Consider the following 23,951-nt stretch of genomic DNA (forward strand, 5'->3'; position numbering starts at 1 on the left):
TCTCGGAAAAAAAAACCGAAGTATTCGAGTTTCATTCAAAATGTTAGAAAATTCATAATGATATGTCAATCTATAATGTAGGAACTTTAATATAATTACATAAAAATAACAGGTACATAGTAAAAGTTGAAATTTAATAAACAAACGAGCATAATAATAATATGATGATTTAAATTTTTTAACTAAAATTAGCTTACAATGATTAGTAATTACAATTAATCCGGTAATATTATTATATAATTAACTCGTTAGGAGACTCCAATAGCTATTGCTAAATATTTATTTTGAATAAATTTATTAGGATAATTATATGAGATGATCTTTTGTTATACAATTCAGTACCAAAGATTTCAAAATGTTTACTAAATATGATTTTTTTGTTCTTTTAATGAAAACATTGTACGTATTTATTGTGTATCTTATTGTTGACTTTATACATTATCGAATGGTAATAAATTATGACTTTTTTAAAAATATAGCAGTTATTTTAAAATATATTTTCTTAACAGAAAACACATTTAGTTCCGTATATAATTTTTTTATATCAGTATAGTCAAATAAAAAATGTTACCAAGATAGTACAGGTACCTTCCTAAAAACTTGACCTAATAGCTATGGGCGGTGGTCGTTTGGGCGAAGGTAATAATTTTTACCAAAAAAATAATAGTCCATTTGGGCGACTATCATTTGTACCGTTTGGGCGAGTGAAATTATTTTTACCTGCGTGCTAGGTAAAAACTAGGTGACAGATAGATACTGATGATATTATTGCAATATTGCTAATCGTTATTAATCACTATTATCGAAAATAAGAATACGATTCAGACACGCAGTCCAAGTTGTACATAATAACACTGTAGTGTGCTATGTGTAGTGTCTTGAATAATATTTTCATGTACAAATATTTAAAAATTAATTTTAACAATAATAGTCAGTTGTAAGTTTTTTTATTTTTTTACATTTATCTAAAATGGATTTAAAAATCGAACATATTTTAACTACGAAAAAAAGGTAAAAGATGTATAGCTATCGAACAGTTCAAGTACACGGAATCAAATATTCTTCAAAATGAAACAATTCGATTTCGTTGTACAAACAAAAAATGTAAAGTAAGTGTCTTAATTGATAGTCATTTAAAAAATATATTAGAGATGACAACACATTTACATAATCATGAGCCAAGTACAAAAAGATCTTTAACTATAGATATAATTCGAAGTTCTTCTAAAAAAAAAAGTTACTGAACAAATACATGAAAAACCTAATAAAATTATTAGGAAAGAATTATTAGTAGATAAGTCAGGACTTCAGGATGAATAACTTAACTATTCTGATATTGATTTAATTAGGCGATCAATTTATCGTAGTCGTAAACAACAGTACCCAATATTACCGAAATCGCAAAAAGAGTCATTTGATCAATTATATGATATACAATCAACAATTAAATACAATGATCAGCAATTTTGTTTTATAAATCAACAAAAGTCAATTGTAATTATAACGTGTCGTAACAATTTACAATTCCTGTGTAAATCTAAAAATGTCTTTGGAGACGGGACATTTTCGTATTGTCCCAAGTTTTTTTGTCAACTATATACATTACATGTCTATACTTACAATTATTATGTACCAGTAGCATATATATTTTTAACATTAAAATCAAAAAACAATTATTTAAATATGTGGTTTAAAATATCTAAGTTATTTTATTATTAATTATTCATATTTTATATGATTTTGACTGTAAATTACTTATATTTTATATGACTTTGACTTATTATTAATTATTTATGCGTTATATGATTTTTGGCTGTAGACTCCTTATACTTTATATGATTTTTGACCAAATATTTACATTTTATATGATTTTTGACTTATTATTATTAATTATTCATATTTTTTATAATTTTGTTTAATTAATTGTTGAGTGTATATTATAAACATTTTTATACCGCTTAAACAGTATTTTTAATTGAATAATTCTCGCCCAAACAGTAGTTTTAGTTGACTAAACCCTCGCCCAAACGGTATATAGTTATTCGCCCAAACGGACTATATTTTGGGTCGATTCACCCAAACGGTCTACGCCCATGGCTATTACATATTATAACTGTAACTATTACATAACTTATAACTTATAAAATATTATTCATTATATCGTGTGACTTTGTCATGGTTTATTTACGCATTTACGGATATTTAATTTGTTCGTTTTAAAAAAAAAAAATCTGTTGTAAAAACTATAACCTGTCAGTCATCAGGTATTAACCCTTTAAACATCCTACTATAGACTATAGTACTACACTAACAGTTAAAATCGAATTCCGTTTACTGCAAATGTACTTGATATAATATTAATTAATAATGTTGTTTATAATCATTTCCATGTGGTTTATTTCAGTTTATGATCATTATTTTAATTATGATATTATTTAAGCTGTGGTGGTGCAATGTAATTGCATCGGAATGATGTTTCAGAATCACAAAGCATTCATAATGAAAATTCTAATAACTTCAAAAAAGTTTATATATAACTGCTTCCCATTTGAAATCTTATTATTTTACGAGTAGCTATTTTTAATCACAAGTTATATAAATAACTTCTCTAATCGTCGAAGTTACATGATTATACCTTCTACACTTCTAGTACTGCTTTAGTCTTTACATAATTTAATTACTACATCTATGCAACAATTAGTATTCACAAAAATATTTTTAGTATACTAAATATCAATTCATTATCATTTATTTAATTTTTTATAATACATACTTACCTAGATTACTAATAATTAGTTAAGACAACTAATAGCATAAAATTTATAAATAATAAAAATTTAACCTTAAAATAACAATTTACGATATTTTCATTATAATCTTTATTTGAATTGCATTCAAGTAAGATATCTACCGTTTCAAAATATCTTCAGTGTTCAAATCCAAATGTTATTCACGTATATTATAGTAAAATGTCTATATGATCAGATGAGAGCAGTTTGACGTTTTCCCTTTCAAATCACCTGGTGTAATAACACAATAATAAGTGAAATTCGATTATCCCCAAATATATATGACGACGCTGGATACCTACTAGGGGAGAGAAAAAGTATACAGTTATATTTCTAATCGTTAGAGTTAAATGTGTTAAATGTTAAAATGTTAAATAAAAAAAAAATATAAATGAGTAAACATTTACTACAATTATTTCATGTGTATATATTATATACATTATAAGTAGAGTTGGTCAACGATGTATTTTTAATTATCGATATCGTATTTTTTCCGATATCGCGATACAATATCAATATCGATTTAAATAACAACAGAATAACAAGTTACATTTTATATAATTTAGTTTATTGAAAGTATGTTAAAAGTGTAGAATATATATTATATTATAAATGTATTGAAAGCATATTGAAAGCATAAAATACATATTATATAACCAAAAAATACATTTTCACTGTTTACAAAAAACTTGATTTTTATTTAATATAATCACCTTTTCATTACCTTTAAAATCAAAATATTGCTATGTATTACTCCTAACGCCAAACAACGGAGCTAATTTAAAATTTTCACTAATTTTGTTTAGTATAAATAATAAATATAAAATATATAACAAAATAAAATAATTACGACGTCACATCGCGAGTTAACAACCGGCACAGAATTTAGATTAAATTGTTTGGTGTAGTGGTGAGCTATTCTTTTGAAACACATCGCCTCGTATCTTAATAATTTAGTATTTTTTTACTTTATACTTTTGTAGATGTAATTTTATTTTATACTGTTAACTCAGTTTAATGTTTAATTAAACTCCAATATCGCTATATTTTCGATAATTATGTTTAGATATCAATATCGAAATTATTAAGAAAATTCCCACGATATCGATAGCCAATTATTATAGCTAACACTATAAGTAATATACATATAAAATGTATTTATCTATTTCCTGTTTTGTAAATTTAATTTTTGTAATTTTTAATATAAACTCTAATATATATTTTATATATTTTATATATTTTTATGTTATCAATGACATAAAAAATGTATAGTTGTAGATATGGTTAAAAGGGTATAATGATATGTTATTAATTATTATTGATACTAACTATTATTGCTGGAATAATTATGACTGGTAGTCAAAACATAGTAAGATTTTCAAAATATTTTTATTTTTTAGTGAGAAGTTAAAATATAAAATATAAAATACTTTCAAGAAATTTTTATGGAATATGTGCGTATAAGTGGTTAAATAATTTAAATTTTTAAATATTCAAATATTTATAAATTATAATAATAATTAATAAGTAGTAATTATATGGTAAATACTAAATATAGATCACTTATGTTATTTAATTATATAAAATAATATTGTAACATACGTTTATAATTATTGATTTTATATAATACTACTGATTATGATAAATTATAATATTAAACTTGAATAATATGTTGTAAAATAATATACTTTAAGCAATAGGTTTTAAAATTTAACACTCTCCAATTTTTTTTTCCATTTCCTAATAAATAAATGACTAATGAAGTGCGTTTCACATAAAATAAAATCAAGAGATTTAAACTATGCATGAATATTTTTCAAATTTAAGAATTAAAAATAAAGAGATTATTCTAGTTTTGAATTTATTATTATTATTTTTATCGATACATACATAATTATTATATAAGTATATAGGTATTATTAGTTTTGTTCGTTGATAAAGATGTGATAGACATTTATGTTGATTTAAAAGATCTACGTACAAATTTAACAACTGTGGCTTAATAAAATGTATTAATTATGATAAATAAATAAATAATTACTAAAATATAACATAATAATTATAACAAACGTGTAAAAAAACAAAAATAATATTTTTCATATTAATACCATTAAATAGTAGGTGAAAACAATTTTTATACGACAATGCTAAATGAATATGGTTTATGATGTGCAGAATTAAATTATAGACGTTTATGGTACATAAAAGTGTACTATATTATAATTTATTATACTATACAAAACTCTATATCAATTTAAAATTTGGTTTTAAAATTTTTAATTATTAATTAATTAAAAAGGAGAAAAGTGTAAACTATAAATTTACATACAGATTTTTTCATATGTATTAACTTTTAGAAATATTATTTATTTAATAATACAACCAAAAGTTTAATCAATTTATAATTTTTGGCGCAATCTAGACTAAGTTATCTGTAGCTGTAATGTGTGTATATGTATACCTATGTATATTATACACTACTTTAAAGATATAAGATACTTGTGTTTTATAATTTTTATACATTCGTAGAGAATACAGCAGTTGAGTATTGCATAAAGTGAATATATTTTTGACAATCTCGCGAGTAACAACAATACAATATGTTATAGTAAAAAGTATATAAAACGATGACAATGCGGCTGCCATCGTGCAGCTCGGATTCCGGAAGTCCACAATTCGCGGAGCGTCCTCGCGCCAAACCGACGCGCAGCCGGCGGACACATTTGCATATTAATATAATATAATAATAACATACCTATAATAAAGTAATAAATGCGCGCAAGTATATAATATTACGTACAATGTACTGCTCCACAAATGTATATTATAGATATATGCATCATACGACGAGTTGAGCGGCGGGTGACGACGTTTTGCAGGGGAGAACCGCGGATCGACCGTTTTGGTCTATAGATTACTGCAATACAATAGTATATACAAGCGTTTAAGGTGTACATAGCACGTATATATAATAGCGACGTATATACAAACACACGCACACATATAATAATAAATTATATTATATACAGGAGTACGTACGTGAATACGTCGCCAGGCGCGTGCCCGTGCCGCTCGTCAAGACAGCTCATCGACGTCGACGCGGATGGGCGTTTTCTTATATTTTCTCGTAGGTACATACATACGATACGAGTATATTATATGCGCGAGTTTTTTACGGACAATTTTTTTTTCCTTTCGCCCCGTTGTTGTCGTCTGTGGCGGTGGCGGCAGCTGCCTGAGTGGTTTCGCCGGAAATGGGATGTGAAAACTAGTCTTAAGATGTATGTGTGTACGTTATAATAATATAATATATATAATATTACGTTCTCGTTTTCTTCGGCAGCAGCTCGTTCCTCAGCGACGCTTTTGTATTGTTAACCATTGCGTATTGTTTACGGGCGCGCGCTCGCGCCACCGTCCTCAAGCCCGCCTATCACATCGGGATCCCGTTTTCGTTTATTTATACATATAGATATACATAATCATATAAAGGAATGTGCATTATAACGGTCATCGGAAGTCGACGTGTACCGTTGCACAATCCGCGCATTGTTCGGCTCTTCCGCCTATCTCTATTATCGAGGCCAGAGACTGATGCGAGAGAAGCGTGCCGAGCGCGCGCATGGGCGGACCGCTCAGAAGATCGTATTTCTCTGCAAGCCGCGCGTGTTTATGCGTACGTATTGTTCAAAATATAGTAACCGCGGTAACATACCCGGTGTACATAATGTACAGGAGAATTATGTACAATAATAAGTACCAGATACCCGGTATGTGTGTATATAGGAAACTGACTATTACATTTAATATAGACGCGGATCCGATGAGCAGTTGACCCAGTTTTTTGCGGGGGCGCGAACGAAAAGAATAAATACAACTTTTCTGGGCCGAGTGTGTGTCGCGTACTCTTCTCGCCCAGCGGTTCAGGGTCGTTGGATTCCTGAACATATTCTATTGTGTTGTATTGTAATATATATAGGTATAGTTTAAAAATGTATTATATGCATATAGGTAGTTGGCATAACGAACGAAAGCGAAACCCATTTTCATTATATTTTAAACGATTGCGAGTATAATATATAATATACGCCTTTACATTGCGCCGTAGTCATATATATTTACCTGGTTAGACCCTCGAGATCTTTTCGGTTGTCCCCGCGTTGCTGTCGTAATATACGCGTATATACATATTATAAAAATCCGTTTTGCATACCAACATTTTACAATTTTTTTTTTTTTTTGCAAACAATATATTGTTGCTGTGACTCGTGTTTTATGTAATATTCAATGTCTAGTGTTCATTTCTTTCACAAGCTCGAAATATATTATATGAAAATTATTATTAATATTTTTGATGGTTATACGTTATTTCTTGGTACAATAAATTCGTGTACGGATAAGTACTTTTAAATGTAAAAAAAATTAAAAATATACGTAGATATAGGTACCTAATTCCTACTAATAAAATATAATTGATGTTACTTATATTCAGTATGAGAATAAATACATAATAATAGCAAACTTCAGACCCAGTCCTGCAGTATCTTTTGGTTCTTACAAAAGCTGGGGTATCAATCATTTAATTATTAATCATGTCTCAAACTCTAAAAGAACCTATACTGAAATACTATAGTTATAATATTGTTTTCAACAAATAGTCTATATATTATCTTAATTGGGTTTGAACTCAAACTCTCTAAAAATATACTGATTATATGTAATTTTTTCTTTTTAGTTCTTGAATTAATAGATATTTAAATGTATTTTTAGGTTAAAAATTAGTTTAAGTTTTAAATTTTTAAAAAATATTGTTGGTTATGCATTGACATATAGCTATGCGAGATTAAAACCAATATATTTTTATTTTTTAAGTTATATTTTTGAAAAACTGTAATAACATATAATACTAATATTATTATATAGACCTGAACTAAAAAATACATTTTTTTATATTTTATTAGTTAGATATACCTACTTATAGTTTAGTCATAATTATTTAATTTCATTATTCGAAAAGAAATAATCAATAATAAATGATAAAATGTAAAATAAGCCAATCAACTTTTAATTTTTAAAACCTAAATCGAGAATAAAATTAAGAATAACTTTAATTAGTTTGACATTTTTAGAAAAAAGTACAGTATAATACAAAAAAAGTTGACAAAGAAAAAAAACTTGATTAGGCTAATGAAAAAAGGAATATATAGACATATAGTACCTCTAGTTATTTATTTGCAAATATTATTATGAAAATAAACAAGAAGCACTATTTCAGTTTGAATGAGTATATTAAGGAATATTAATTGTTATTGAGCCACAGTTATGAAATAAATAATTGAGTATAGAATACTAGATGTCGTATGCATAGCTATAAGTAAATATGTATATAGTGTTCTTAAAACATAATACTTTATTAAAATTCATGTTTTCTTGATTAATCGTATGTTCATTTTCGAGTATCTATAGCCTTTTTTTAAATAGATTTCTCTATACTAGTATATTTGTCAAGCGACACGTAATTTAAAATACTTTTGTGAAATTGATTGTCTGCGTGACCCAATTGAAAATGAAAAAAGGGGATTTGAACTGCGTTAAGAAAAAAATTCTGCAAACAGTGAATCACACGGGTTCACGCCGGACTTTAAAATCATCGTCCCTTTTTCGAGATAAGATCCTTTAAATCCACATGTATCTAAAACATACATATGCTAGTTGCAGCTTCTGTGCGATACGAGGGGTCATTTATTGCCCGTGATTCTTTACAAAAGCCGCCGCGCTGACCTTATCGGTCGGCGGTGTATGTGTATATATACATATACAGGCGCTGTGTATAAATAAAAGTACCGGGAGATTTTTCAATCGCAAAAGTCAATTCCGAGCGGATTGAAAAATAAAAATAAAAATAAAAATAAAAAGAAGAAAAAGTCGAGTGAAAAAAAAATACCGCGTCCCTTGTGGCGCTCACGGAACCGCCGTTGCCAGTCGTTTTATATATATAATATACACCGGGAGGAAAAAATAGAAACTTTTCCCGCACAATGGCACGTGTCCACCGCACCCCCGAAAGTATATAGCGACTACAACATTATATCTACCTACTTTCCGCTTCTTCGCGTCACCCATCACACGTATAACAATACATACATATATATACGAGATATAGTCGTGTGTTTTGGTATAGTCGTTTTGTGTGTATATATATATATATACACGAGTAATACTAATGTATCGATATTATTTTAAGTGATAATCATAAATTTATCATATTTAAACATCAACCGACATTACAATATAACTTTATACAAGTGTTCTTGCTAGATCTTTGCGTGGCGCGCGTCTGCGATATTATACGCTTAATAACATTATCTGCAGAAGTCAGCAATTTCGTGTCTCAAAACGATCCATTAAAAATCCGTTATGTCGCTTGACGTTGATCATCTCGACGGGTGGGGATTTTAGCGTTGCGGGGAATGGTCGAAGGGGTGGAGGGAGGGCTCGCGAGGAAGTCGCGTTCAGCTATTATTCGGCGGTTTTTATTATTATTATTATTATTATTATTTTATTTTTTTGCAGCTTGTGCAATTCAATAGTAATTATTATTGTTATTGGAGAGATCTCCGCTGCGTTCCGCACAATGACATAAAACATACGAGCGCTTCCGATCTGTTTCACAAGCACAATAAACCGCGGGCCGGCGGTACTTATCTGTGTTGACGTTATATGTGCGACGGGTGCAGTGTTATACACGCCACACCAAATATACATACATATATATAGACCAATAACCCTTGTCGTGGACCCACAAAGTCGTCATGACTTCATGAGAAAAACACACGCTTCTTTTATATATATATATATATATATACGGATCGAGTAGTGTATGAGCGTATATACAAACTTAATATGTACATAAATATATATATATATATATCTGCAGGTATATAAGTGGTAGTATAACCCTTTCGTCGTGTGATCATCGCAACGAACATATTATTATAGAGTAGACGCGACTTCTGTGTATATTATTATTTTTTGTAAAGGTACCTATATATACTACTATACGTAACACAGTGTAGGTATACATGTATATCTACGACGACAACGACGAGACGATGTCGCGTTGTTTATACGACGTACAGTGCCGTGTCAGGTATCGTGTTACCTTACGCATATTATATTATGTTATGTACACTATACGTGTATACGTGTACGTAGGTATAGGCATGTCACACGCGGATAGCGATCCTCGTTGTCCTCGTTGTCCGTCCGTCGCCCGTCTCCGTGAATGCCTTTTTGATTAGTGCAATTGTTGTCACCGCTACAGTGTAACAGATATAATATAAACGTTGTGTCCGTTATACGACGTTTATAAAATGTGATATGTATATACCTGTGTGTGTGTGTGTAAATATAACGCTAGGCTTACGACTTTGTGACTTCGCGACGGGTATACACGGGGACGAGCAGAAAAAAATGTATAACAATGCAATAACAATAATAGTATAAGTAATGACAAAAACTCTGAAGTATGATGTAACGTCGTCGCGGGGGACAAACGTCGAGGGATGAAAAATTAAATGTGACTTACAAAACTTCTTACGAATAAAACTTAAAAATCCGCGATGCAACGCAAAACGTATGCATATATATATATATATGTGTGTGTGTGTGTGTGTGTATAGCTGCTGCAGGTTACCTATCCAGGGCGTGGCGAAAAGGTCGCGAATATCGATCGGCTAGCGATTTACCAAACGACGCTCGCAGCCGACGCTATACTTACCTACCGTCGTCGCCACGAATCTTCAGTTTTTTGGACCTACATCATTCGACTAAAATCTACTTTACGCATGTAGTATGTATTCGAACACTGCAACTTTGCATTCATTTGTATGTTTAAGTTCCCTTTAAAAGCTAGTTCTGAAAATTGTTTTTAATTATTTTTTTTTTAAATTTAATTGGCAATTCGTTTTTCCCTTTTATAGATATAGAAGACAAAAATACACGTTGTACGTACACTATATAGCTACATCGATTAAAATCGTCAAACATCTTTTTGCCACCATAAATAACTGCTGTTGTGGTGAAACGATGAAAATAGCGGTTTAGTTGTAGGTACTTACTTTAGATTAATATATATATTATGTAAACGTATAAATATATATGTATAGGCACTCATCGCCGCATTAGCGATAAATCTCATTACATGTATAAGTGATACTTCGTGTAAATGCATAACACACGGATTTTCGTGACTTGCGCTTAAAACGACGCTTATTATGAAAAGAGGCTTAAGCGCCTTAGTGTTATACATATTATATACTTGTTGATATCCACCCTGCATGTAATGGTTATGATATATATAATATTATTTATAGACTTATAGTGAATGTATTAGATACTCGCCGCGTTTACTTGATAAATATTTAATATAGCATATACAAATTATTTACTGCAAGTTTGCAACAGTATTCTATATTATATATATATATAGGTAAGTACTATTACTGATGAAGTATAACAACAAAGTTGTTGATATGTAGCTTATATAGTAGTAAATATATATATACCTAACCTATAGCAACTATACTATTGTAAATATTGATAATTATTCATATGTGTATCATGATCAATTTTAAACTAATGTCGATAACCGCGGTGACATTATATGTTTATTAAATTCAAGAGCATGGATTTAATGAACTAAAAAACCTAATATAACACATAAAAATCTTGAAAAAAAAAAAATGAATATATTATTAATTATGACAATTGACGTAAACCTCCATATTGAACGTATAAAATATTTTATGAGACAAAAAAAAACCATAAAGTGATATGTGCAGTGAAAAGTTTTAGTTGACAGAAATTATTAAAAATAATATCAATAAATATAATTTTATAGGCATATAATTATATGTAAATAGTATATATATAGTATATATATATAATTTATGAAATTATGGGACGTTTATGTATGTGAAACGTATTTTTTTGCGTTTTGTTGGTATGTATATACATATGTACGAGTAAACTTATAAGGGGCGAAGGGGTAGAGTCATTCACGGAGTGTCAACGGACTGAAAGCGATGTATTGGCACACATTACACACATACAACACACACCACACACACCCGCTTACACATGGATAATAAAATGCGAAACTGGTATTATATAGTATAGGTGAAACGAAATGAAATAAAAGTCGTCGTCGATTGTCTCTATGGAAGAAGTATGTGTGTATATGTGCTATTAGTATATTACCGAAACACACGCCACGCGGAGACGACGGCGACGGAATCGGATTGACGTATGAAAGCGCCGGGCGGTCCCCAGATAACAATTGCCTTCATGTCATCGCCGCCCAGGAGTCGCGCGGGGGACCGTCCGCGCGATTTGTGTGCATATATGTTATTACTGCGCCAATGACTTCCGGTAGCCCCGACATCCGGCCCCAACGGATTTTCGTTGTTCTACATTAATACACACACACATATACATAAAATATATATAAGTACATATTATACACAACGCATCGGTAGCGGTGTTGGTCCACGAGAATAAACGACCGATTGTAATTTATATTATTACGTTTAGTTCTTGTATGTGTGTGTATACTATAGTGGATCATATATTTATATATATATATAAATACATAATATATTATAAAAGCAAGTGACGGTGGCCCTCAATTATTGACCGGACACGTTGTCGTCGTGGGAAAGGAAAATGCGTGAATTTGTTCCCTTTAATAATATCGCAACTCGCAAGCTATATTATAAATATATATATATGTATATAAAAAAAAAAGATATAATGTATATTAATATACTCTTATGCACTATACCATAGGTACCTATATTATTATTTTTTTGGTGGTATATACTTATATACACATAATTTAAGCTTATTTTGGACAGCCCACTTAAATTATAGTTGGCAAATATAATATTTATTATAAATAGGTATAGACAGTCTGCAGTAGCAGTCGCATTTTCAACTACTAAAGATTTTTGTATGACATCGTATTATATAGACATGTTCTATTGCATACATAATAATTATGTAATGTAAGTGTTAAAGCTTATTATACATTTTTGATGTTGTATGAGGGGATAAAGTATATATAAGGGCAATGTCAAAAAATATATATATATTTATATTATACTCCCGCATTACGAGTATATAGTAGGTATATAATATTGTATAATAAATAAATACACACATATATATATATATTATAGAAGTGTAGAATACCGGTTATATACTCATAAATATACACATAATAAGTTTATATGTTTATATTATGTATAACCATGTGACCCATTTGATTTGCCTTCTTCTAAATATACTGAAATAATGTATAATATATAATTACAGTAGGTATATTAAAGAGCTTGTAAAAATAGTGTTATTATAAGTATACTTTTATTATAAAATATACATAATTATATACACACTGTATAAATAAAACATTGAATAGTATATATATATTAATAATCTAAAACATCTAAGCATATAATATTAAATATTTTTACAGTTATATAAAATAGTATTTTTTAATTTGATGAATCGCGTAGGTATATAACGAGAGTGATTGTATTTCATAAATTTAAGTACCTATAAATAATTACCTATTGGCTATTTATAGGTACTTATATTTTATAGTACCTACACGCATAATATAAACAATAATATTATATTGTACCCAATAATGACATTTGACTGTTTACAGTTACATTTTAGGTACCTAGATATAATAGGTAATACCCATTGATGGAAATGTATATAATATTATACGCATCTTAATATTTTGGGGTCGTATGAAATTTGACAGTAAATAGTTACATCATAAATATAACCTACGTTACACTTCATATTATTTATGTATAGGTAATAGTTAAATTGTATTTAAAAAACGTGACAGCTATTAAATGTTGATATATATCATATAGCGGTATGTGTATATAATAAAGCAGTGCTATGTAACGAGGGCTAAATGTTATGTTTTGATAAACTACTTAAAAATTGACTTATTGTTTCATGAGGTTAAAAAGTATAATAGTCGAAATAATATTGTTTATATATGCAGTTATAAAAGTTTTCATAACCATAAAAAATTATCATCAATATATATACACTACATATTTATACATACACAATTATTATATACACACACAAACATTATTCAGCACTATACATAGTTGTCAACAAAGTATGTTTTTTGATAATAATAAAGGTATAGTCTATACAGAAAAACTTTGAATGCGTATGTAATAACATGTAGGCTCGGTTTATAATATCGCGTTTTAACAGAATGTAGATATAAATTTTTTCGAATTCGTTTTGAAGTTTCACGTACATATTTTGTATAATATTTTTCTGTTTTGTACTCATAATAACATACACAATATTTTTATATTTTTGTAGAAAAACCACTTGTTTGATACTTCATTACGTTTTATATATGTAAGTGCTAAAGTGCATACCTACCTATAAATTGTGTAGATGTATTGTTAATACGCAACTATATAGTTATACGTTTATACCAATTTGCAGAAAACGTATCTAATATTATATAATATTAATCAAATGTATTATATTAATTTGAAATATTATGTAATACAATATTTTTTTAATATTGAAAAAAGAAAAAGAGGAAACTACTGAAAACCACCCACCTGAAGAACTCTCACATAACCCATATATTATACCGTTGAGTTGGTATAATAATATATAATACATATAGAAAATAATGTATAGTAAAATCGACGACCGCAATAATAAACACAAAGCAAAGTAATTAAAAACTCTAAGACAAAAAATAAAAATAAAAAACGTTCACAGCGGTGTATACTTATGAATAGTACCTATATATACAAGTAGGTAATACTCGTTATAATTATAGTATATATAAATATACGGTGCAGAATCTTATAATTTTTATGTATACATCGGCATATTATAATATAGGTATAGGAAGTACCTATAGAGTAACATATTAATTTATATCAGATTGCGGAATTAAAGGCATTAAATATATAACAAGGTGGTATATAAAATTAATTAAAAGCGTAAAAAGGAAATCCGACTCGCGGCCGGCCGGCGCGGTGAAGACATCCCCGTCGACGCGGCGGAACGGTCGAGCGGCCGGAGTCGGCGTGCGAAGGGATGAGGGCGGCCGCCGCGGATGACCGCGCGCGTCGGCGATGAGCGACGATGAGCGCCGTTGATGAGCGGTGGCGGCGGTGGCGGCTTCGACGACTACGACGATGACGACAACGGCGACGAAGACCGCCGCCGCGGTGGTGGGGAATCGCCGATTGCAGCTGGCAGGGTGCCGGCCCCGCCCACGATCTCTGGAACCGACTCCGCCCATCAGTCACTCACGCACACGTACGCCGCCGCCGCCTCGCTAACGGTGTGTGCACGGCGGCGGGAACGTCCGGCCCGCTCCCCGAAGGAAGCGCGTGCGTGCGCATTCAGCACTCTCACCGCCTCAGCCAACCTATCCCACCCCGCCGCACCATCGTCGGCGCAAACCCCGGGACAGCTTCGGCATCGTCGATCTCGTGGCCCGGCCGCCGCGGCAGTCAACAGTCCGATCGCGACGATCCGGTTCGGTGCGGTCTGGTGAACGCTGCGCTCATCCATCCGTCGCTATCGTCATTCGTCGTCGTCGCGTAGTCGTCACGGACGGTTGATCTGTTATACACACATGATCATATCGGTTTTTAATTTTTTTATTTTTATCGTCGAGAATACACCGCGGTATGTTTTTTAACGACCCATCGTAATTTTATTTATTTACACTGCACTATTATATTATTATTATTATTATTTTATCACTTTTCGCGCGTCGATCTATTCTACTTGTCGACATATATGTACATGACGACGTACTAGGCATATAAACGATCTTGTTTTGAACACCGCGCATAATTCGATTTAGTTCGATAATTGAATATTTCTTATACGATTTTTCCGACGCACATCTCCTCGGATCGGACGTGAGTTATTTGTTTTTTCGTTTTGGAGTGACATCAAAAGTTTATCGCCTGCATACCCTTGGAACCAGCATTCGTGTATGACTCGACTTCCCCCCACCCAATCCACGTCGACATGAGTAGAGGTGAGTCTTATAATTTATATTAATATTTAATCTAAATATCAGTATATTTCTGCAAAATCTCATGCAAAATATTATAATATATTCGTTAAGTATGTTTTTATATTATGTAACTACGATGTATTATCACGAGTACATCATAATAATGATAATGAATACTACATCAATGCATCTATTATTAGTCAGGTACCTACATGGATTTTTAATGTAAAATTATTAGTATTACACATGGCTTTTGTATCATGTGCCATTAATATAAATAATATTTATTTTTATTTTCGACAAAACACTAATATATAAATATACATATATCGATTTGTTATGATATCTAATAATTTATCATCGACGTCTCGTAACGATTTAGTTATTTTATATTATGCTTATTACTTGTTGATTTTATCATTGATTATTTTAATAGTGTTATATATAGATTTAATTACTGTTATTCTTCAATTAGTTAAATTAATACTATATATAATAATAATGTATTATATAGACGTAATAGCGAACATCATTAAATGTTAAATTTAAAATTTAGTATTAAAATTAAACATATCATATGTTATGTTATATTATATTATTATTTATATGAAACGTATTTATAATATGGTTATTACTTATTAGTTATTAGTTATTAATATTGTTCATACCTGAGTATTCAAAGCTCGTATATAATATTATCTAGGTCTGTTAGTGGCACTCCAAGTAGATAGAATCTAATATTATATTTTAGGTTTTTTTTCATATGAATTATCAGTGTAAACTTAACATTTGTACGGTCATTCCGTACGAAGAATTGTGTGATAAATGTCTAAATAGACAATTAGGATTTCTAAAATGATACAATTTATATCCGTACTGCCCGTATAGATTTGCTGCAGACGACCCGTGTTCGGGGTAATTATATTATTGGCTATTGTAATAGATAGAATAATCAAATTCCTGTACTTCCGGTGCACTAAAATAAATTTTAATATAATATTATATTATAATCACTGAAATAATAATTTCACACGATGTAACATTATACTTAGATTTATTAGAACATGAAATTTAAGTAAATATAAATTAGTCCTCATATCTTTATACAGTTGTCTGCTAATCCCATATAATATAATATATTATAGTATATTATACTATTTACAGTCTAAAACTATTAAGTGCATCAGTATATTTATAAAATATATAGATAGGTTTCATTTTTTTAATAATAATAACTAGATAGTAAAAGAAGGGAGGAATTATTAAGTTTTAAAAATAATATTCTTACATAGTTGTGAGATAAAAATAAAAATAAAAATCATATATATTTATAATCAAAAATAATTATTTAAAATATCTAGAAAAAAACTATAAATAATTAATTTTATTGAATTGGATATCATATATCCATACCCGCATGTGCTTATTTAAAATGTAAAGATTATGTTTTAGAGCTCTATCTATGTTTTTTTTTTATGTTATAATTCAAGTCAACACGATTATTCAAAAATAGTACTTATTCTGTAAATCGTATTTAGAAAAAAGTTCTGCTAGTATATAATATCAGCCTTACATTATAACCCTGCAAATCCCCAATATTATGTTTATATGTTATATTATTGACATTCGTTGTGTGAAAAATCTTTTCTGAATATGTAGTTGGATCAAATTTTACGTTAGACCGTATAAATAACGCGTGAAGAATAATACGTGATACATATTGTAGTAAAAAAAAATATATAATATATAATACTTGACAATTTTTTTTACCGCTTACTTATATTTTTGGGGAGTATAATATCTATACACCGTGAAACCTCGATACGTATGTCTCAATAATATAATAGTCCCCTAGCACATGCGATTTATACGATTGCGACGGTTCTTACAGACTGAACAGGTTTACATGAGACAATTTTACGTACGTATACACGCTACCACAAACATGGTCCCCTCGTGCGTAACGGACGCGGACTGTAAAGATCCGTCAAAATATTGAAAATACCAATTCATGCGGGAGACGATAGGAAAGTATAAAAATCAACATTTTAAAAATAATTACCCTGTGTATTAGCCACGGGGAGCAAAGTCCAAATGCGCGCTTTAAAAACGTCAAAACTACATTATAATATCGTGACATTTCGTGATAATTCAAAATAAGCTATAATGCATTTTCGATTCGACAATTAATTTTATCGTCTATAATTTTTATATATTATCATTGATTTTATAAAAGTTAACTATAAATCAATGATATTATATTTTACACATACTAGTTATTATATAATTATAATGTGGTAGGTATAATATGTACATTCGCTTTTCCTGCTCACAGTCCAATGGCCTCATTGAAAATACGCTTAGCGTTTCAAATCAAATGCCATCCCATTCGTTAATTTATATAAAAATTAATCTATTTATTATTTTTATTGTTTTTTCTATTTATTGCTCTTGTTTACATGCAAAAATTATTACACATGTAATATATCAATGTTTATCATAGTATTATATTGTTTAATTGAGTTATAAACTTCTAATAAATAAATATTATCATGTGCTCATAATATAATATATTATACACAATAACATCATATAGATATACATCATATTATGTCGATTATATTATATACAATATGCATATGAAAATATGTAAATGTATAAATTATGTATGCAAGACAGTATGTTTCTGTAAAATTTAAATCGAGTTAATAACTACGAGTGCCTACAGATTTTATGTGTTGTAAAATCGCTTGTGTTTATATTATTGCTATTTAACAAAAATGATATTGCAAGTTTTATATGTTGAAGTATATATTAGAATAATACACATTAAGTCTATATAGGCGCAGTAGGCTGACAGATTGGCACATTGAGTAAATCTATATAATCGTTTCAGCATTACACTATATTTAATATTTATTATTTTTACTATCATTAATTATTACGTGAATACTTTACCGGTGATCAAAGGAATAATAATAGGTAAATTTCCTCATATTGGTTCGATTACTTAGAAATAACCACGATAACGTTTGTACGATCGATTACTATTATATATAATATATTTATATTTATATATATGTGTGTGTGTTTTTTTTTCCAAAGTATTTCCATTCATCGTGTTACTCGGTTCCCATTGAACACTCGTTTCGCGTACTGCTATTATACACGAACATACCTATATTATTTAATAGAATATAATAACAATATTATATTACCGTATAGCTATATTAAACGAGCTAAAACGCCATTAACGAGCCTGACTTTTTATTATTATACGGTAACCTAGTTGTCGTTACGATAATAATCACTGTAATTATATAGTTATCGGGACAATGCAATGTTTATGTGTTATGTGTATTATGTACATTTGGATACGATATACGTAGCGTGTTCAGCATCTTTAAGTTCGCGGTATTGTTGTGATTCTGTTGATTCCAATAAATATAAACAATTTTGATAACTCATATCGTAATTTAGTCATCGAATGCGTCATGAAACCGTAAGTTAAAAAAAAAATAACTAATGTTGTTTTACGCACCGCGATTTGTAAGGGTTTTTAATTATTATTTCCAAACCTCGAACTATTATTCAATATTACTACATATCCATTATAGTATATATATAATATATAGCATGATAAAGTAAAAAATACCATCTTTTGTATTATTATATATCACCTAAAATAATCTAAATAAATTTTTAAATACCTATACTCATTAAAATGTAGAAGACAAAATAATGCATAACTAATATATTTTATTTGTTTAATAATTACAGTTATAAGTGACTTTTATTACGCGAGTATAAACGTATATATTATTCAAATGATTATAGAAGTTTAAGATAATTGAAGATTAATATTATAATAATACGTTTTTGAGGATTTTATTTTATTTTTTAATGAAATTTCATAAGTCTATAAAAATCATATACTTATTACATATCTTACGGTTTTTGAAAAAACACTCAACTTATTAGTTCTCAGTGCAATATTTATTTTATTTTTTGTTTTGACTGGATCTCAAAGCTGCCGAGTGCTCGAGTAGTGATAAGAAAGAAATCCTACACGATTAGACAAGGGACAGACGGTGTTTGCCTCTTTTAATCTCGAATGGTGTCCAAACATCATGTCCTAGGGGATTTGGCTGTAAAAAAAAAAAAAAAAATGAAAACAAAACAATATCCCTTACTTTGACCTCGTAGTACAATCTTTGAAACCGCAAAAGAGTGTTATTAAACAACGTCGTCAACGAGTTGTTGATCCTAAGGCAATAAATCGGCGCGGGGATGATTTGTACAAATATTTGTACTGTCGACCTTGAATGTGTTATACAGAAACTCCGAGATAGAGATTGCCGTCATTTATGATGTCTTGTAAAGACCTAACCACGAGCTGCGTGTGCACAACGACTGTATTGCGTCCAAAATAAAAACGGTTATAAGAATACTAAATTTTAATACGTATGTAATATGATACAGATGTCTAAACCAAAGTAGCAGTAATATATATGTATATAACTTTCTCAAAATTCCAGGTACACATTTCGTTATTTAAAAGTTCTCTTTTCATAACCTTTAGCAATTATCGTTGTATTTCGTTTGTTACAATAAAAAATAATATTACATTACAATTTATAATACATTGAATACATTTTATTTTATTCACTTTTATGTTTTTATAAACACTACCAGCTTTAATGCGTCCCTCAATGTTTGTCACGTGCATACCATGAAATTCTACGGTTTTTACATGACGTTTACGTCACGTGTACGCATTTATAGATAGATAGTGTGTGAATAGTGAGAAACGTATTTGGAAGTAATTATTGTGAATTTTTTTCGTAAAAATATTCTCTCAAATGTTCATTATATTAACTTGTTATATGAATTAAGTTATAATTATGCTTTACAAATATTACATAAATAATATAACATAATGTGGTTTGATGTCAGGGTTATGGATGTAATGATGTTTTTAATCATTCAAAAATTACACGTTTCATAGTTTCTTGTAAAAACACGCATATTTCTCGAGAATATATACATATATTTTGATTGAATCCTATTAAAATATCGGTTAACACAGTTTGCCCACGATTAATGTAAATTTTGTAAATTCGCAGAATTTTCCAGAAATACAATACCCGCAAGTGCATATAAAATGATATATTAATAGGTATATTATTTAATCGATAAATCTATTTATATGTTCACGATGTTTGCTGTTTAGACATTCGATCTGCCGCGGTATCAGCATTTAATATTATGTAAAATATTAATACAAGGGCATATTATACTTTTATGTATTATATAAAATGTAGATATTATACTACGAATTTAACGCTAGAATTAATTAAATCCTTCGATGTATAATATATTTATTAAAAAATGCTCTCAATATTCAACAATATACTTTGAGAAAAACGAGTCCTAATTTTTTAAATTAAATATTATGTTTCATTTAAATATTATTATTGATTGCCATGTATGCTGCTTCACATACAATAATTATACATAGGAGATTATTAAAATAAAAAACTGAATACATTTTTAGGAAAACTTAAAATGGCTCAGATGTAAAAAATAAAATTATATATCATTATTTCAATATTATTTTAGTCAAAATTAAAATTTTTAATCAGTCAAGTAATATCGATTTTATAAAAAAAAAAGGCCAAAGGTACTTAGGTATATCACAATTATATAATGTTTTAGCCTTATAAATGTATTATTCACATTACTTCTATTATTAGAGGCACTTCGTGCGTGTTGCGTGCATGTGTGTTTATCGGAAAAGATTTTAACGAACTATAATTGTTTTCGCAGGCAGTAGCGACGATGGAGGTGGCGGTGGTGGCGACACAGACGCCGGTCGAAGCGACGATGAGCGTTCGCTGTCCAGTGAGAGTAGCGGCGTTGGCGGCGTCGACATCGGCGACGGTTGCCGAAGCCGTAGCAGTAGCGCAAATAGCAATAATAACAACGGAAAAAAAGACACGATCGCGACTGTCGACGAAGGTGTTGGCATCATCGGCGCGGGTTTAAACAGTAGTTTTAGCTTTTTCGAGCTTCCTGCCAACGCAGCTGCTATGCCCTACAACTTAGAGTTGCGGAACGCTGGTGCGGGCGGCGTATGGACCAAGACCCAGCTTTCCAAAGGCGTCAAGTACGGACCGTTCCTGGGTAAATGGGGCCCGAAGCCGGTGGATTTGCGGTTTGCTTGGGAGGTGAGTAAAGTGCAAAGTACATTATATAATTAACAATAATTTACCGCTTTATATTGGAGAAAAAAAATAAAAAATCGTTTCTTTCGCATTAGCTTGTTGTCGGTAACCGTATATTATTACACAAGTAATTTCGATGCCACCCTTTATATTTTTCGTCTTCTTCTTTTCCTTTTCTCGCTCGCGCGTCTGCCTAAACCTATTGATATATATATATGTAGGTAAATAACAGTAAACACCATCGAGCGCGGGACGAGAGGGAATTCGATGTATTATATTTGTATATATATATATTATATAACTGTAGAAGTGTGATAAATATTGTGAAAAAAATAAATATGCTAGATCTCGGAAACGCGCGCCGCCAACGGAAACTATCGCCGCAGCTCGGGCACGCACAAAAGGTGCGAAGCGACAAAAAAAGAAACGTCACACTCTGACAGTTGTCGGAGGGACGAATCAACGGATATAATATAATGTCGCCGAGGTGTCGGATGACCCCGCAGGGGATCTCTGCGAGATTAGCTTCACATCACAGTCACACACACACACACACACACATATCCATATAAACGTATAACCGATATAATATATTATATATATTTATATATTATACTCGCGAATATAATGTGTGTACGTGTATAATAAGATACGTGCGAACACCTCGTCGAGATGAATATATATATTATATAAGCCGTGTATAGGCCGCCCCCGTTTGCAGTTCACCCCGACTTGGTGATCGCGCACGCCCGAGTAAAAGAGAGAGTTTAAGTATAAAACCTCCGATTGTTGTCAGTTCGATCCCTTTTCAATAATACAAATACATAGCTACTAGTCGCGTTCTACCGCTAGCTGTTCAGAGGTCTGTTTTCCTCGCGCAGATATAACCGATATACCTACTATACGCGCAAAACAATTGATAAAATACCATCTATAGGAATATTTCCACGAGTCCTTTATATTGTATAGTCGACGTTCGTTTTTTTTTTTTTCTTGATATTATGTGACGTGCAGCGTCGTGTAGGTACACGATATTGTTTTATTATACATATTGCATACTAGCCTCTCCTCTCTTTCGTCCAACCTAAAAAACTACAACTTAGGTATATAAGTACTACCCGTCTGTAGTTATTATTGTTTTTTTCTCTAGTTGATGTAAATACAAAGCACTAATACGGTTTAAAATCATATTTCACAATCATATTATATTGCAGTTCAAAAATCGAAATAGGTTGTCTGCAGGGTGCAAACGCTGTACGCATATACGACGAGACACCCCGTACTGATTATTATATGTATAAACGACGTATATACGCGTTGTACGTGTTGTCATTGTGCAGATGATTTTCGACGAGCACTCTCCTCGTTTTTGGTTCATTAAAATTTGTCCGCCCGGTCAACCGGAAAATTCGCCGCCGCCGTCACCTATGTGTTCGTCGGTGGCTTGTAATGCCTGTATGTGTGCAGCGCTTATAACATTTATATTATTATTATCACCGCCACAGGGCATTGAGCCGCGCGGATAATACGCGTACGCTGTATACATTATATAATGTGCCGCCGGTAGTAGGAGGAATCTATCCATATGTATACGTATATATATACATTCACACAATATATTCACATTATTTGGCCAGGCACACACATACAATCCGCGACCGCCTAATGTCCGCGAACTCATTGTCCCCATGGCCGAGGTGTGAACTGATCGAATTTTATGGTCGGTATCATCTGCCCCCGGCGGGCGGTCCGGGTTTACACTGAAGTCCGCGCGACGAGCACGACTACTGCGACTATATTATATACACTGGTACACATACGCTTATT

The 23,951-nt window shown here is 30.5% G+C and overlaps 1 protein-coding gene across 2 annotated transcripts in view; it reads left to right on the top strand.

Moving 5' to 3' along the window:
- Positions 1–23,951, top strand: part of LOC112594311 (PR domain zinc finger protein 16-like) — a 108,055-nt gene that overhangs the window by 59,801 nt on the left and 24,303 nt on the right. Inside the window, exons 1-2 of one of the 2 annotated variants that reach the window (XM_025339027.1) lie at positions 15,397–15,918; positions 21,727–22,127. In XM_025339027.1, the coding sequence (XP_025194812.1) occupies positions 15,909–15,918; positions 21,727–22,127 (411 nt within the window). In that variant the 5' untranslated portion in view covers positions 15,397–15,908. Of the gene's footprint in view, positions 1–15,396; positions 15,919–21,726; positions 22,128–23,951 lie in introns of those variants that run through there. The other variant, XM_025339026.1, reaches the window with a different exon arrangement.

The sequence above is a fragment of the Melanaphis sacchari genome, unplaced genomic scaffold (assembly GCF_002803265.2).
Source record: "Melanaphis sacchari strain LSU unplaced genomic scaffold, SCAv2.0 Contig22_pilon_pilon, whole genome shotgun sequence".
Taxonomy (NCBI): domain Eukaryota; kingdom Metazoa; phylum Arthropoda; class Insecta; order Hemiptera; family Aphididae; genus Melanaphis; species Melanaphis sacchari.